Below are 15,794 nucleotides of genomic sequence, written 5' to 3'. Positions count from 1 at the left end.
GTTTGGATCTTTTGTCCTTGGTGCCAGCCGGAGCAGGAATTGTTTTGTCTCCCTGCTCCGTGCAGAGCTCACCATCCCATAATGTGAAGCCCAGACCCAGACACTAAAGCAGCACAGAATGTGAAAATAGAAAAGCCAAACCTGAGCTATCAGCACAGAAGCAGAAAAACACAAAATCTGAACCTGAGGCATCAGTGGCAAAGTGTTTGGGGCTGGTGCCAGCCCAGAGCTCAGTGCAATTCCATGGACAGTGAGGCTGGAAAAGCTGGGGAAGCTTTTCAGGGCTGTCATCCCGAGGTGTCTCCATCTCTCTCCTGGGAGCTGCTGGCTGCTCTCCCAACTGCGAGGGAGCAGAGCTGGTCTGTGACTCAGCTTTCCAAGGACACAGCTCGGAGCCCCGCTAATCCTGACTGCCCCGGGGCTTGGTTTGCCCAGTGTCCTTCTTTCCCATCCCTAAGATAACGCCCGGACCCGCACACTACAGAACAGAACCTGCAAAACATAAAACCTAAACCTGAGGGATGATTGCGGGCAGGGCAGGGCCCCGCAGGGCTCTGGGAGGAGCCGAGCCCCGAACTCCCCGCGGGGCGGGTCCGTCTCTCCAGCTGGTCCCGCACCGTGAGCGCGGTGCTGACCTGGCCGTCTGTCCCTCCTGACAGCGCCGCTGGGGGTGTTTATCCTGGAGAAAAGGAGACTCAGGGGTGACCTTATCACTCTCTAGAACTTCCTGAAGGGTAGTTGCTGTCAGCTGGGGCTGGGCTCTGTCTCCAGGAACTGACAGAACCAGAGCACACAGCCTCCAGCTCTCTTGGGGAAATTCAGGTTGGATATCAGGAGAAAGTTTTTTACAAAGAGCGATAAAGTTCTGGAATGTTCTCCCCAGGGGGGTGGTGCAGTCCCCATCCCGGGGTGTGTTTAACAAAGCTTCATCCTCCGGCAGAATTCCCAGCCTGGCAGATAGCCGGGTGGCAGCGGGGCACCTCCCGTGGATGGACTTTGGGGAACACACAAACCCCGCCGTGGGATGGGCCCTCGGGTTGGGTATTGATTGCACAGAGCTGTAGGTGACTGCTGGGGATGTTTCACCTCAGAGACACCTTTGGCTCACTGGCAGTTGCAGTTGGGCACTCAGAATGAGTCCAAGCAAAGTGGAAACTCAGTTTACCTCTAGTGGAAAAGGTTCAGGCGATGGTGAAGAGAGAGAGAGCGGGTTCTGCTGGAGGGTTAAATCCAGAGTTTATTCCAAGGTGACAGAGCTCTGAATCTCTGTAACAACTCCAACAGACCCCGACCACGTGGTTCCAGCGCCTTTTAAGCTCACTGGGAGGTGGGAGGGAGAGGATAGGTGAGCCACTAACCAGGTGGGGGGGGGAGGGTCTGGCACCTGGACAGGCCAATGACCCCAGGTCTGAAAAGCATCTTTGGAACTTCTGCCAATCACACGATGCCCTTGCTGGAATGTGGAACTTGACAGACAGCAGTTAGGAAGAGGGCAGGGGACAGGCAAGGAGGAAGCAAAGCTTCACACCACAACAGTTGGGAAGGACTTTGAGAGCTGGAGCGCGGCCAGAGGAGGCAACAAGGCTGGAGAGGGGCTGGGAACACAAACCCTGTGAGGAACCACTGAGGGAGCTGGGGGTGTTTATCCTGGAGAAAAGGAGACTCAGGGGTGACCTTATCACTCTCTAGAACTTCCTGAAGGGTAGTTGCGGTCAGGTGGGGCTGGGCTCTTTCTCCAGGAACTGACAGAACCAGAGCACACAGCCTCCAGCTCTCTTGGGGAAATTCAGGTTGGATATCAGGAGAAAGTTTTTACAGAAAGGTGATAAAGTTCTGGAATGTTCTCCCCAGGAGGATGGTGGAGTCCCCATCCCTGGGGGTGTTTAACAAAGCCTGGATGTGGACCGGGGTGCCAGGGCTGAGCTGGGTATTGGGGCTGGGTTGGACTCGGTGATCTTGGAGGTCTCTCCCACCCTGGGAATCCTGGGAATCCCTGCCCCCCCAGCTGGGAGCAGCATCCACCCAAATCCTGGGGGGCAGGGCCTGGGTTTGGGGTCAGCGGGGACAGGGAGCTGGGGAGGGGGTGGGCATTCACCTCCACACTCCGGGGTGAAGCACCTGCCCTGCCCAGGAGCAGCTCCAGCCTGGCCTTGGCTTGGGCCAGAAGGTGTGACAGGGAGAGCTCAGGTGTGACCTGCAGGGTGCTCTCTGTCCCCAGGTGTGACAGGGAGAGCTCAGGTGTGACCTGCAGGGTGCTCTCTGTCCCCAGGTGTGACAGGAAGAGCTCAGGTGTGACCTGCAGGGTGCTCTCTGTCCCCAGGTGTGACAGGGAGAGCTCAGGTGTGACCTGCAGGGTGCTCTCTGTCCCCAGGTGTGACAGGGAGAGCTCAGGTGTGACCTGCAGGGTGCTCTCTGTCCCCAGGTGTGACAGGGAGAGCTCAGGTGTGACCTGCAGGGTGCTCTCTGTCCCCAGGTGTGCCATACATCACTCAGGTGTCCCCCCGGGCTGTTCTCTGTCCCCCAGGTGTGCCAGGCATTACTCAGGTGTCCCCACGGGCTGTTCTCTGTCCCCCAGGTGTGCCATACATCACTCAGGTGTCCCCCCGGACTGTTCTCTGTCCCCAGGTGTGACATACATCACTCAGGTGTCCCCACGGGCTGTTCTCTGTCCCCCAGGTGTGCCATACATCACTCAGGTGTCCCCCCGGGCTGTTCTCTGTCCCCAGGTGTGCCATACATTACTCAGGTGTCCCCCCGGGCTGTTCTCTGTCCCCAGGTGTGCCATACATCACTCAGGTGTCCCCCCCGGGCTGTTCTCTGTCCCCCAGGTGTGACATACATCACTCAGGTGTCCCCACGGGCTGTTCTCTGTCCCCCAGGTGTGCCATACATCACTCAGGTGTCCCCATGGGCTGTTCTCTGTCCCCAGGTGTGACATACATCACTCAGGTGTCCCCATGGGCTGTTCTCTGTCCCCAGGTGTGCCATACATCACTCAGGTGTCCCCACGGGCTGTTCTCTGTCCCCATGTGTGCCATACATCACTCAGGTGTCCCCACGGGCTGTTCTCTGTCCCCAGGTGTGCCATACATCACTCAGGTGTCCCCCCGGGCTGTTCTCTGTCCCCAGGTGTGACATACATCACTCAGGTGTCCCCCCGGGCTGTTCTCTGTCCCCAGGTGTGGTTCAGCAACCGGCGGGCGCGCTGGCGCAAGCAGGCAGGTGCCAACCAGCTGGCTGCCTTCAACCACCTGCTGCCGGGGGGCTTCCCGCCCGCGGGAATGCCGGCCCTGCCCCCATACCAGCTGCCCGACTCCTCCTACCCCAGCACCACCATCTCCCAAGGTGAGCCCCCCGTGCCCTCCCACCCCCCTTTCACCAGGCCGGGCCGTGCTGAGGGCTTGGGGTCCCCCCCAGACCACCCCAAATCCTCCCCTCGGGCCCCTCTGGGCTGGGACACCCCGGGAGCCTCCTGGGGATTTTGTTCAGTTGGGAAAATCGGGGTTTGTCGTCAAGCCAATGGAAATTCTTCCGTTTTCTCCTCTGTCCCACATCCCTTCTGCTGTGTCCCCGTGTCCCCTGGCTGGAGCTTTGGACATGGAGCACATCCCAGGAAACGGGGGTTGTGTGGGTGATCCCAGTGTGGGCAAATCTCCGTTCTGGGGGTCAGCAGGGGAATATCCCAGTGCAAGGAATATTGTTAATTAGTTAGCTTGTAAATTGGGGATTTACCCAATTTATTAATTATTATTTACCCAAATTGTGTGGATTTACCTCATTGTGGGTAAACATCCATTATGGGGTTCAGCAGCAGGAATATTCCACTGGAAGGAATATTGTTCATTCCTGCTGCCTTGTAAATTGGCCATTTACCCAATTTATTATGTATTATTTACCCAAATAGTGTGGGATTTACCTCATTGTGGGCAAATCTCCGTTCTGGGGTTCAGCAGGGGAACATTCCAGTGGAAGGAATATTGTTAATTAGTTACCTTGTAAATTGGGGTTGTGTGGGTGATCCCTCGTTCTGGGTAGGTAAATCTCCATTCCAGCGTTCAGTGCTGGGAATATTAACATTGTTAATTCCTTAGTTACCTTGTAAATTGGGGGTTTAACCAGTTTATTATTTATTATTTATCCAAATTGTGTGGGATTTACCTCACTGTGGGTAAATCTCTGTTCCACTGTTCAGCAGCAGGAATATCCCAGTGGAAAGAACATTGTTCATTCCAGCTGCCTTTGGCCTTTCCCAAGGAATTCTTGGGGTTTTTTTGGGGGGGGAAATGAAGTCAAAACCCAGACTTGGCCAATCATGGAGCTGCTGGGTCCCAGGATGGCCAAGCTGCCATTCCTGGGTGTCCCAGGGGTCTCTCAGGGATTTTTCAGGGGTTTCCTGGCAGTCTCCCGGGAGTGTCCCGGGGTTTCTGGGGGGTCCCCCAGGGGTTTCCTGAGGCATCTCTTGGGGGTGTCCCAGGGGTCTCTCAGGGATTTCCCAGGGGTTTCCCGGGGGTCTCCAGGGGGTGTCCTGGGCTTTCTGGGGGTCCCCCAGGGGTTTCCTGGGGGTGTCTCCTAGGGGTGTCCTGGGGGTTTCCCGGGGTTGTTGGTTTCCTGGGTGTCTCTCCGGGGGGTGTCCTGGGGGTCTCTCAGGGGTCTCCCGGGGGTGTCCCGGGGTGTCCCGGGGGGATCCCAGCCCGTTGGTGTCCCTGTGTCCCCGCAGACGGCGGCAGCACCGTGCACCGGCCGCAGCCGCTGCCGCCCTCCACCATGCACCAGGGCGGGCTGGCCGCCGCCGCCGACTCCGGCTCTGCCTACGGCGCCCGGCACAGCTTCTCCAGCTACTCCGAGAGCTTCATGAACGCCGCAGCCCCCGCCAACCACATGAACCCCGTCAGCAACGGCCTCTCCCCGCAGGTGGGTGCCCCTCTCCAGCCTCCTCCGCCTTCCGCCAGCGCCGACAGCTCCGGGACGTCGCGGCGAGCCGGCACCGCGGCTGCTGGGGCTGGTGTGGTGGGGTGGTTGTGGTGGTGGTTGTTGTTGTTGTGGTTGTTGTGGTGGTCAGGAATTCCCGCGGGGAGAGCAATCAGTTGGTTTGTTAATGAGCAGCAGCTCTGTCGTGATCCCAGCGCTAGTCGTTCCCACAGCCAGGTTGGGGTGAGGGGATCCCCAACACCTGGAACAGCCCCAAAACCACCCCGGAGCAGGAGCTGGGTGTGACCCCAAGGACAGCACACCCGAGGGTGAACCACAGCTCAGCTGGGAGGCTGATTCAGGCACAACCCAGAGCTCCTCCAGGTCTGGCTGGACCGCGGAGCTGAGCTCAGAGAGGGAGATTTGGGATTTGACTCGGGGAAACTCGTGCAGACAATCCTGCACGAGGTGTGGGTGAGCTGTGGAGGAGGAAAGGAGTCTCCAGCTCACTTTTGTTATCAAGTGGAACTGGAAATGAGCAGCCAGGATTGTCCTTATCCCGAGGGACACCAAATCCCCTTTTCTCCCCTCTCGGTCGCTCGTGGGATGTGGAGTTGTGTGAAGGGCAGCAGTTGTTTCAGAGGGATCAGTTTATTTAGGATGGGAAACCAAAATAATTTGGGATGAGGAGGAGAAATGAGGTGGGCACCTGGAATGGCAAAGCTGCAGAGGTTTGGAGTCCAACAAACAGGGACCCCAGGGCGTGGGGAGGTTCAGGCCCAGCAGTCTGGGTGTGAAAACAAACACGGAGTGCCCGTGGAATGGGGGAGGCTTTGCAGCTTCTCTGGAATGGCTCAAACCCCCCACTTCTGGCTTTGGGTGGGAAACTGTGACTGGCACAGGGCAGAGTGGGAAATGCTGAAATGTGACTGGCACAGGGATGGATGGGAAAATGCTGAAATGTGACTGGCACAGGATTGAATGGGAAAATACTGAAATGTGGCTGGCACAGGGATGGATGGGAAAACACTGAAATATTGACTGGAATGGGGTTGGATGGGAAAATACTGAAATGTGACTGGCACAGGGATGGATGGGAAAATACTGAAATGTGACTGGAATGGGGCTGGATGGGAAAATACTGAAATATTGACTGGCACAGGATTGGATTGTAAAATACTGAAATATTGACTGGCATGGAGCTGGATGAGAAAATATGAAAATATTGACTGGAATGGGGTTGGATGGGAAAATTCTGAAATGTGGCTGGTACAGGGCATAATGGGAAAATGCTGAAATGTGACTGGAATGGGGCTAGATGGAAAATACTGAAATATTGACTGGCACAGGGATGGATGGGAAAATATGAATAAATTGACTGGAATGGGGCTGGATGGGAAAATAGTGAAATGTGGCTGGTACAGGACAGAATGGGAAAATACTGAAATGTGACTGGCACAGGGATGGATGGGAAAACACTGAAATGTGGCTGGCACAGGGCTGGATATTGCTCCAAACAGGGACATTTGTGGGGGAATAGGCAATATCCCTCTGACAAGGGATTTCTGAGAGCACTGGGCTCAGGCTCAGAGGATACGGCCTGTCATTGAAAGGCAGGCCTGGGTTAGCTGGGCCAGGGCCCAGGATTAACTCAGATGATCCCAAGTGCAATTTATCCCTACGGAATAAGGCGGGGATGAGATGCTTGGGATGAGCCCCAGGCACAGAGAAGGCCATGCTGCAATTTCCATTTCCCTTCATCCTCTCCTGGCCAGTCCTGCAGAATCAGGGGCTCCTTGAAAGGACCAGACCGTGGCTTTTCCTGCTCTTATCCCAATCCCAAATTCCCCTGCCCCCAGGCTCAGGCTGGGGACAGATATCCCTGAGCCCATAAGCCCTTTGTATGGGAAGGAGAGGATTCTTTATCTGGCAGGCCTGAAGAAAAGAGAGCTTTGCACCCCCAGGAAGGGGAGATTCCCATTTTCCCGGCGCTTTTAATCATGGCCAAGATATCGGTGTGGAAATTCGTCTGTTCCCTTTGTGTGCTGAGAGCCTAACCCAGGTTATTTCCCCACTGCTTTGCATTCCCTGATCAAAAAATTCCTGCCTTTCCAAGCCCACTGCTGTTCCTAGTGGAAGGAGATGAGCAATGCTGCCAGCAGGATGAAGAACTCCTGGATTTGTCCTTTTTTAGGGATGTTTTGGGGGGCAGGGGTCTCTTTGTGGGGTGCTCTGTGTAATTTGTGAGTTGAGCTGAGCACAATCCGGCCCTGCCAGGGCATTCCAGGGAAATCCCAGCAAAATTCCACCCTCCCAACTGCCCAAGGTTCCTCTCTGCAGGGGGAAGGATGAGCCAGAGGGAAAGAGGGGGTTCAGGAGGGGGGAAAGAACTTGAGAGTTCAGGGGGGGGGAAGAGGGATTTCAGGAGGCTGGAAAGAAAGAGGGGATTCAGGAGAGGGGAAAAAGGGAGCTCAGGATGAGGAAAGAGGAAGCTCAGGAAGTGGGAAAGAAAGAGGGGGTTCAGGAGGGGAAAAAGAGGGGGTTCAGGAGGTTGGAAAGAGGGATCTCTGGAAGTTGGAAAGAGGGGATTCAGGGGGTGGGAAAGAGGGGTTCAGGAGGTTGGAAAGAGGGGTTCAGGGGGTGGGAAAGAGGGGGTTCAGGAGGTTGGAAGAGGGATCTCTGGAAGTTGGAAAGAGGGGATTCAGGGGGTGGGAAAGAGGGGTTCAGGGAGTGGGAAAGAGGGGGTTCAGGGGGTGGGAAAGAGGGGTTCAGGGAGTGGGAAAGAGGGGGTTCAGGAGGTTGGAAAGAGGGATCTCTGGAAGTTGGAAAGAGGGGGTTCAGGGGGTGGGAAAGAGGGGTTCAGGGAGTGGGAAAGAGGGGGTTCAGGAGGTTGGAAAGAGGGATCTCTGGAAGTTGGAAAACCCCCACTGGGAGCTGAGGGTGATGATGATTTGTCTCTGGCCGGGTTTCTCGTTTCCCCCTGGCAGCAGCAGCAGCAGGAGGGGATTTCTTGGCACTTCAGACAAGGAGAGGGGCCCGGGAGCTCCCAGCTTTTGCTCCCTATCCAGTTACCCCGGGATTGGGTGTCCTGGCTGGAATCCACGGGCTGTGCTGGCAGCTGGAGTCCGGGAGGAGAAGCATGGAGTTCCCATTCCCAAAGAGAAAAAGGGGATTTGGGTGTTCCCATTCCCAAACAGTAAATGGGGATTTAGGGTGGCCACCACAGTGTTCCCATTCCCAAACAGAAAAAGGGGATTTGGAGTGGCCACTGCAGCATTCCTAAACAGAAAATGAGGATTGCAGGTGGCCATCGTGGTGTTCCCAATCCCAAACAGAAAATGGGGATTTGGTATGACTAGTGCAGCATTCCCATTCCCAAAGAGAAAATGGGGATTTGGGATGACCACTGTGGCATTCCCATTCCCAAATGGGATTTGGGGTGCCCACTGTGGCATTCCCATTCCCAGTCCCAAAAAGGGATTTGGGGTGGCCACTGTGACATTCCCATTCCCAAATGGGGATTTGGGGTGCCCACTGTGACATTCCCATTCCCAAATGGGATTTGGGGTGGCCACTGTGGCATTCCCATTCCCATTCCAATTCCATGGAGCAGTGTCGCTCTGCGGGGGTCGGGGCAGGATCGTGGTAAAGGCAAAGAAGGCTTTACTCAAAAGATGCACACAGTTTTTCTGGAGTGGTACCATCGATTCCATTCCATTGGCTAACTGACAGAAACACCTTTCTCACCCACTGTCCTTGAGAGGAACAGAAAAACAAGGCAGAAAAACAGCACCTTGTTTATAAAAACAGCAGATTGTTTATAGCCAACAGGTCATCACATCTTTCCAGCTCCCTAAAACTTATCACAAGCCGCTGTGAGAAACGCTTGCTGTTTCTCTCTCCCTGTCCCATGGCATCCACAGAGCAGGGATTTGAGATGGAGGAGAGGTTGGGACCGAGCAGGGATTGGGATGGAGCAGGGATTGGGATGGAGCAGGGATTGGGATGGAGCAGGGACTGAGGATGGAGCAGGGGTTGGGATGGAGCAGGGATTGAGGATGGAGCAGGGGTTGGGATGGAGCAGGGACTGGGATGGAGCAGGGACTGGGATGGAGCAGGGATTGGGATGGAGCAGGGTTGGGATGGAGCAGGGTTGGGATGGAGCAGGGACTGAGGATGGAGCAGGGATTGGGATGGAGCAGGGATTGGGATGGAGCAGGATTGGGATGGAGCAGGGACTGAGGATGGAGCAGGGATTGGGATGGAGCAGGGATTGGGATGGAGCAGGGATTGGGATGGAGCAGGATTGGGATGGAGCAGGGACTGAGGATGGAGCAGGGGTTGGGATGGAGCAGGGACTGAGGATGGAGCAGGGATTGGGATGGAGCAGGGGTTGGGCTGGAGCACGGATTGGGATGGAGCAGGGATTGGGATGGAGCAGGGACTGGGGATGGAGCAGGACTGAGGATGGAGCAGGGATTGGATGGAGCAGGGACTGAGGATGGAGCAGGTATTAGGATGGAGCAGGGATTGGGATGGAGCAGGGATTGGGATGGAGCAGGGATTGGGATGGAGCAGGGATTAGGATGGAGCAGGTACTGGGGATGGAGCAGGGACTGAGGATGGAGCAGGGATTGGGATGGAGCAGGGATTGGATGGAGCAGGGGTTGGGATGGAGCAGGGATTGGGATGGAGCAGGGATTGGGATGGAGCAGGGACTGGGATGGAGCAGGGATTGGGATGGAGCAGGGATTGGGATGGAGCAGGGACTGAGGATGGAGCAGGGATTGGGATGGAGCAGGACTGGGGATGGAGCAGGGATTGGATAGAGCAGGGACTGGGATGGAGCAGGATTGGATGGAGCAGGGATTGGGATGGAGCAGGGACTGAGGATGGAGCAGGGACTGGGATGGAGCAGGGATTGGGATGGAGCAGGGATTGGGATGGAGCAGGATTGGGATGGAGCAGGGATTGGGATGGAGCAGGACTGAGGATGGAGCAGGGTTGGGATGGAGCAGGATTGGGATGGAGCAGGGACTGGGGATGGAGCAGGGATTGGGATGGAGCAGGGATTGGGATGAGCAGGGACTGAGGATGGAGCAGGGTTGGGATGGAGCAAGGATTGGGATGGAGCAGGGATTGGGATGGAGCAGGGGTTGGGATGGAGCAGGGTTGGGATGGAGCAGGGATTGGGATGGAGCAGGGATTGGGATGGAGCATGGACTGAGGATGGAGCAGGATTGGGATGGAGCAGGGATTGGGATGGAGCAGGGATTGGGATGGAGCAGGGACTGAGGATGGAGCAGGGATTGGGATGGAGCAGGGATGGGATGGAGGGACTGGGATGGAGCAGGGTTGGGATGGAGCAGGGTTGGGATGGAGCAGGGATTGGGATGGAGCAGGGATTGGGATGGAGCAGGGTTGGGATGGAGCAGGGATTGGGATGGAGCAGGATTGGGATGGAGCAGAGGTTGGGATGGAGCAGGGACTGGGATGGAGCAGGGTTGGGATGGAGCAGGGATTGGGATGGAGCAGGGATTGGGATGGAGCAGGAATTGGGATGGAGCAGGGATTGGGATGGAGCAGGGATTGGGATGGAGCAGGGATTGGGATGGAGCAGGGACTGAGGATGGAGCAGGGGTTGGGATGGAGCAGGGACTGGGGATGGAGCAGGGATTGGGATGGAGCAGGGATTGGGATGGAGCAGGGATTGGGATGGAGCAGGGATTGGGATGGAGCAGGGACTGAGGATGGAGCAGGGATTAGGAGGGAGCAGGGACTGAGGATGGAGCAGGGATTAGGATGGAGCAGGAATTGGGATGGAGCAGGGGTTGGGATGGAGCAAGGACTGGGGATGGAGCAGGGACTGAGGATGGAGCAGGGATTAGGATGGAGCAGGGACTGAGGATGGAGCAGGGGTTGGGATGGAGCAGGATTGGGATGGAGCAGGGACTGAGGATGGAGCAGGGTTGGGATGGAGCAGGGATGGGATGGAGCAGGGTTGGGATGGAGCAGGGATTGGGATGGAGCAGGGATTGGGATGGAGCATGGACTGAGGATGGAGCAGGGATGGAGCGGATGGAGTTGGGATGGAGCAGGGATTGGGATGGAGCAGGGATTGGGATGGAGCAGGGACTGGGATGGAGCAGGGGTTGGGATGGAGCAGGGATTGGGGATGGAGCAGGGACTGAGGATGGAGCAGGGGTTGGGATGGAGCAGGGGTTGGGATGGAGCAGGGACTGAGGATGGAGCATGGTCTGAGATGGAGCAGGGATTGGGATGGAGCAGGGATTGGGATGGAGCAGGGACTGAGGATGGAGCAGGGATTGGGGATGGAGCAGGGACTGAGGATGGAGCAGGGACTGGGATGGAGCAGGGGTTGGGATGGAGCAGGGACTGGGATGGAGCAGGGATTGGGATGGAGCATGGACTGAGGATGGAGCAGGGGTTGGGATGGAGCAGGGACTGGGGATGGAGCAGGGATTGGGATGGAGCAGGGGTTGGGATGGAGCAGGGATTGGGATGGAGCAGGGGTTGGGATGGAGCAGGGACTGAGGATGGAGCAGGGACTGAGGATGGAGCAGGGATTGGGATGGAGCAGGGATTGGGATGGAGCAGGGGTTGGGATGGAGCAGGGATTGGGATGGAGCAGGGATTGGGATGGAGCAGGGACTGGGGATGGAGCAGGGATTGGGATGGAGCAGGGAGTGGGATGGAGCAGGGATTGGGATGGAGCAGGGACTGGGATGGAGCAGGGGTTGGGATGGAGCAGGGACGGGGATGGAGCAGGGATTGGGATGAGCAGGAACGGGATGGAGCAGGGATTGGGATGGAGCAGGGGTTGGGATGGAGCAGGGACTGAGGATGGAGCAGGGATTAGGATGGAGCAGGGACTGAGGATGGAGCAGGGATTAGGATGGAGCAGGAATTGGGATGGAGCAGGGATTGGGATGGAGCAGGGATGGGATGGAGCAGGGATTGGGATGGAGCAGGGACTGGGGATGGAGCAGGGATTGGATGGAGCAGGGATTAGGATGGAGCAGGGACTGAGGATGGAGCAGGGATTGGGATGTAGCGGAATGGATGGAGCAGGGATTGGGATGGAGCAGGGATTGGGATGGAGCAGGGATTGAGGATGGAGCAGGACTGGGGATGGAGCAGGGATTGGGATGGAGCAGGGACTGGGATGGAGCAGGGACTGGGGATGGAGCAGGGATTGGGATGGAGCAGGATTGGATGGAGCAGGGATTGGGATGGAGCAGGGATTGGGATGGAGCAGGGACTGAGGATGGAGCAGGGTTGGGATGGAGCAGGGATTGGGATGGAGCAGGGACTGGGGATGGAGCAGGGATTGGGATGGAGCAGGGATTGGGATGGAGCAGGGACTGAGGATGGAGCAGGGTTGGGATGGAGCAGGATTGGGATGGAGCAGGTGTTGGGATGGAGCAGGGGTTGGGATGGAGCAGGGATTGGGATGGAGCAGGGACTGAGGATGGAGCAGGAATTGGGATGGAGCAGGGATTGGGATGGAGCAGGGACTGGGATGGAGCAGGGTTGGGATGGAGCAGGGATGGGATGGAGCAGGGGTTGGGATGGAGCAGGGATTGGGATGGAGCAGGGGTTGGGATGGAGCAGGGATTGGGATGGAGCAGGGATTGGGATGGAGCAGAGGTTGGGATGGAGCAGGGACTGGGATGGAGCAGGGGTTGGGATGGAGCAGGGATTGGGGATGGAGCAGGGATTGGGATGGAGCAGGGACTGGGATGGAGCAGGGATTGGGGATGGAGCAGGGATTGGGATGGAGCAGGGATTGGGATGGAGCAGGGACTGAGGATGGAGCAGGGATTGGGATGGAGCAGGGACTGAGGATGGATCAGGGATTGGGATGGAGCAGGGATTGGGATGGAGCAGGGATTGGGATGGAGCAGGGACTGAGGATGGAGCAGGGATTGGAGGGAGCAGGGACTGAGGATGGAGCAGGGATTGGGATGGAGCAGGAATTGGGATGGAGCAGGGTTGGGATGGAGCAGGGACTGGGGATGGAGCAGGGACTGAGGATGGAGCAGGGATTAGGATGGAGCAGGGACTGAGGATGGAGCAGGGTTGGGATGGAGCAGGAATTGGGATGGAGCAGGGACTGAGGATGGAGCAGGGTTGGGATGGAGCAGGGATTGGGATGGAGCAGGGGTTGGGATGGAGCAGGGATTGGGATGGAGCAGGGATTGGATGGAGCATGGACTGAGGATGGAGCAGGATTGGGATGGAGCAGGGATTGGGATGGAGCAGGGATTGGGATGGAGCAGGGACTGAGGATGGAGCAGGGATTGGGATGGAGCAGGGATTGGGATGGAGCAGGGACTGAGGATGGAGCAGGGAGTTGGGATGGAGCAGGGATTGGGATGGAGCAGGGACTGAGGATGGAGCAGGGGTTGGGATGGAGCAGGGATGGGATGGAGCAGGGATGGGATGGAGCAGGGATTGGGATGGAGCAGGGATTGGGATGGAGCAGGACTGAGGATGGAGCAGGGATGGGATGGAGCAGGGGTTGGGATGGAGCAGGGACTGGGGATGGAGCAGGGATTGAGGATGGAGCAGGGACTGAGGATGGAGCAGGGATTGGGATGGAGCAGGGACTGAGGATGGAGCAGGGATTGGGATGGAGCAGGGGTTGGGATGGAGCAGGGATTGGGATGGAGCAGGGATTGGGATGGAGCAGGGACTGAGGATGGAGCAGGGACTGGGATGGAGCAGGGATTGGGATTGAGCAGGGATTGAGGATGGAGCAGGGTTGGGATGGAGCAGGGATGGGATGGAGCAGGGATTGGGATGGAGCAGGGACTGGGATGGAGCAGGGATTGGATGGAGCAGGGAGTGGGATGGAGCAGGGATTGGGATGGAGCAGGGCTGAGGATGGAGCAGGGGTTGGGATGGAGCAGGGATTGGGATGGAGCAGGGATTGGGATGAGCAGGGACTGGGATGGAGCAGGGATTGGGATGGAGCAGGGTTGGGATGGAGCAGGGACTGAGGATGGAGCAGGGATTGGAGGAGCAGGGACTGGGATGGAGCAGGGATTGGGATGGAGCAGGGATTGGGATGGAGCAGGGGTTGGGGATGGAGCAGGGATTGGGATGGAGCAGGGATTGGGATGGAGCAGGGATTGGGATGGAGCAGGGATTAGGATGGAGCAGGGATTGGGATGGAGCAGGGACTGAGGATGGAGCAGGGATTGGGATGAGCAGGGATTGGGATGGAGCAGGGATTGGGATGGAGCAGGGTTTGGATGGAGCAGGGGTTGGGATGGAGCAGGGATTGGGATGGAGCAGGGACTGGGGATGGAGCAGGGATTGGGATGGAGCAGGGATTGGGATGGAGCAGGGTTGGGATGGAGCAGGGATTGGGATGGAGCAGGGATTGGATGGAGCAGGGGTTGGGATGGAGCAGGGATTGGGATGGAGCAGGGATTGGGATGGAGCAGGGATTGGGATGGAGCAGGGATTGGGATGGAGCAGGGACTGAGGATGGAGCAGGGATTGGGATGGAGCAGGGACTGGGATGGAGCAGGGATTGGGATGGAGCAGGGTTGGGATGGAGCAGGGATTGGGATGGAGCAGGGATTGGGATGGAGCAGGGATGGGGATGGAGCAGGGATTGGGATGGAGCAGGGACTGGGATGGAGCAGGGATTGGGATGGAGCAGGGATGGGATGGAGCAGGGATTGGGATGGAGCAGGGATTGGGATGGAGCAGGGATTGGGATGGAGCAGGGATTGGGATGGAGCAGGGATTGGGATGGAGCAGGGACTGGGATGGAGCAGGGATTGGGATGGAGCAGGGACTGGGATGGAGCAGGATTGGGATGGAGCAGGGATTGGGATGGAGCAGGGATTGGGATGGAGCAGGGATTGGGATGGAGCAGGGATTGGGATGGAGCAGGGATTGGGATGGAGCAGGGATTGAGGATGGAGCAGGGATTGGGATGGAGCAGGGATTGGGATGGAGCAGGGACTGGGGATGGAGCAGGGATTGGGATGGAGCAGGGACTGGGATGGAGCAGGGATTGGGATGGAGCAGGGATTGGGATGGAGCAGGGATTGGGATGGAGCAGGGATTGAGGATGGAGCAGGGATTGGGATGGAGCAGGGATTGGGATGGAGCAGGATTGGATGGAGCAGGATGGGATGGAGCAGGGATTGGGATGGAGCAGGGATTGGGATGGAGCAGGGATTGGGATGGAGCAGGGATTGGGATGGAGCAGGGATGGGATGGAGCAGGGATTGGGATGGAGCAGGGATTGGGATGGAGCAGGGATTGGGATGGAGCAGGGATTGGGATGGAGCAGGGATTGGGATGGAGCAGGGACTGAGGATGGAGCAGGGATTGGGATGGAGCAGGGTTGGGATGGAGCAGGGATTGGGATGGAGCAGGATTGGGATGGAGCAGGGATTGGGATGGAGCAGGGATTGGGATGGAGCAGGGATGGGATGGAGCAGGGATTGGGATGGAGCAGGGACTGAGGATGGAGCAGGGATTGGGATGGAGCAGGGACTGAGGATGGAGCAGGGATTGGGATGGAGCAGGGATTGGGATGGAGCAGGGATTGGGATGGAGCAGGGATTGGGATGGAGCAGGGGTTGGGATGGAGCAGGGATTGGGATGGAGCAGGGATTGAGGATGGAGCAGGGACTGGGATGGAGCAGGGATTGGGATGGAGCAGGGATTGGGATGGAGCAGGGTTGGGATGGAGCAGGGATTGGGATGGAGCAGGGATTGGGATGGAGCAGGATTGGGATGGAGCAGGGATTGGGATGGAGCAGGGGATGGGATGGATGGAGCAGGGATTGGGATGGAGCAGGGATTGGGATGGAGCAGGGATTGGGATGGAGCAG

General features: G+C 57.6%; 1 protein-coding gene across 3 annotated transcripts in view; it reads left to right on the top strand.

Annotated features, from left to right (window-relative positions):
- The window catches only part of PAX7 (paired box 7), a 112,664-nt gene that overhangs the window by 74,652 nt on the left and 22,218 nt on the right, over window positions 1–15,794 (top strand). For all 3 annotated transcript variants that reach the window (XM_050982621.1, XM_050982619.1, XM_050982620.1), the window contains exons 6-7: window positions 3,180–3,345; window positions 4,718–4,911. In XM_050982621.1, coding sequence (XP_050838578.1) covers window positions 3,180–3,345; window positions 4,718–4,911 — 360 coding nt within the window. The remainder of the gene's footprint in view (window positions 1–3,179; window positions 3,346–4,717; window positions 4,912–15,794) is intronic.

Source organism: Serinus canaria, chromosome 21 (genome assembly GCF_022539315.1).
Source record: "Serinus canaria isolate serCan28SL12 chromosome 21, serCan2020, whole genome shotgun sequence".
Lineage (NCBI taxonomy): Eukaryota > Metazoa > Chordata > Aves > Passeriformes > Fringillidae > Serinus > Serinus canaria.
The sequence above is the reverse complement of the archived record's forward strand: the minus strand, read 5'-3'. Positions and strand labels throughout refer to the sequence as shown.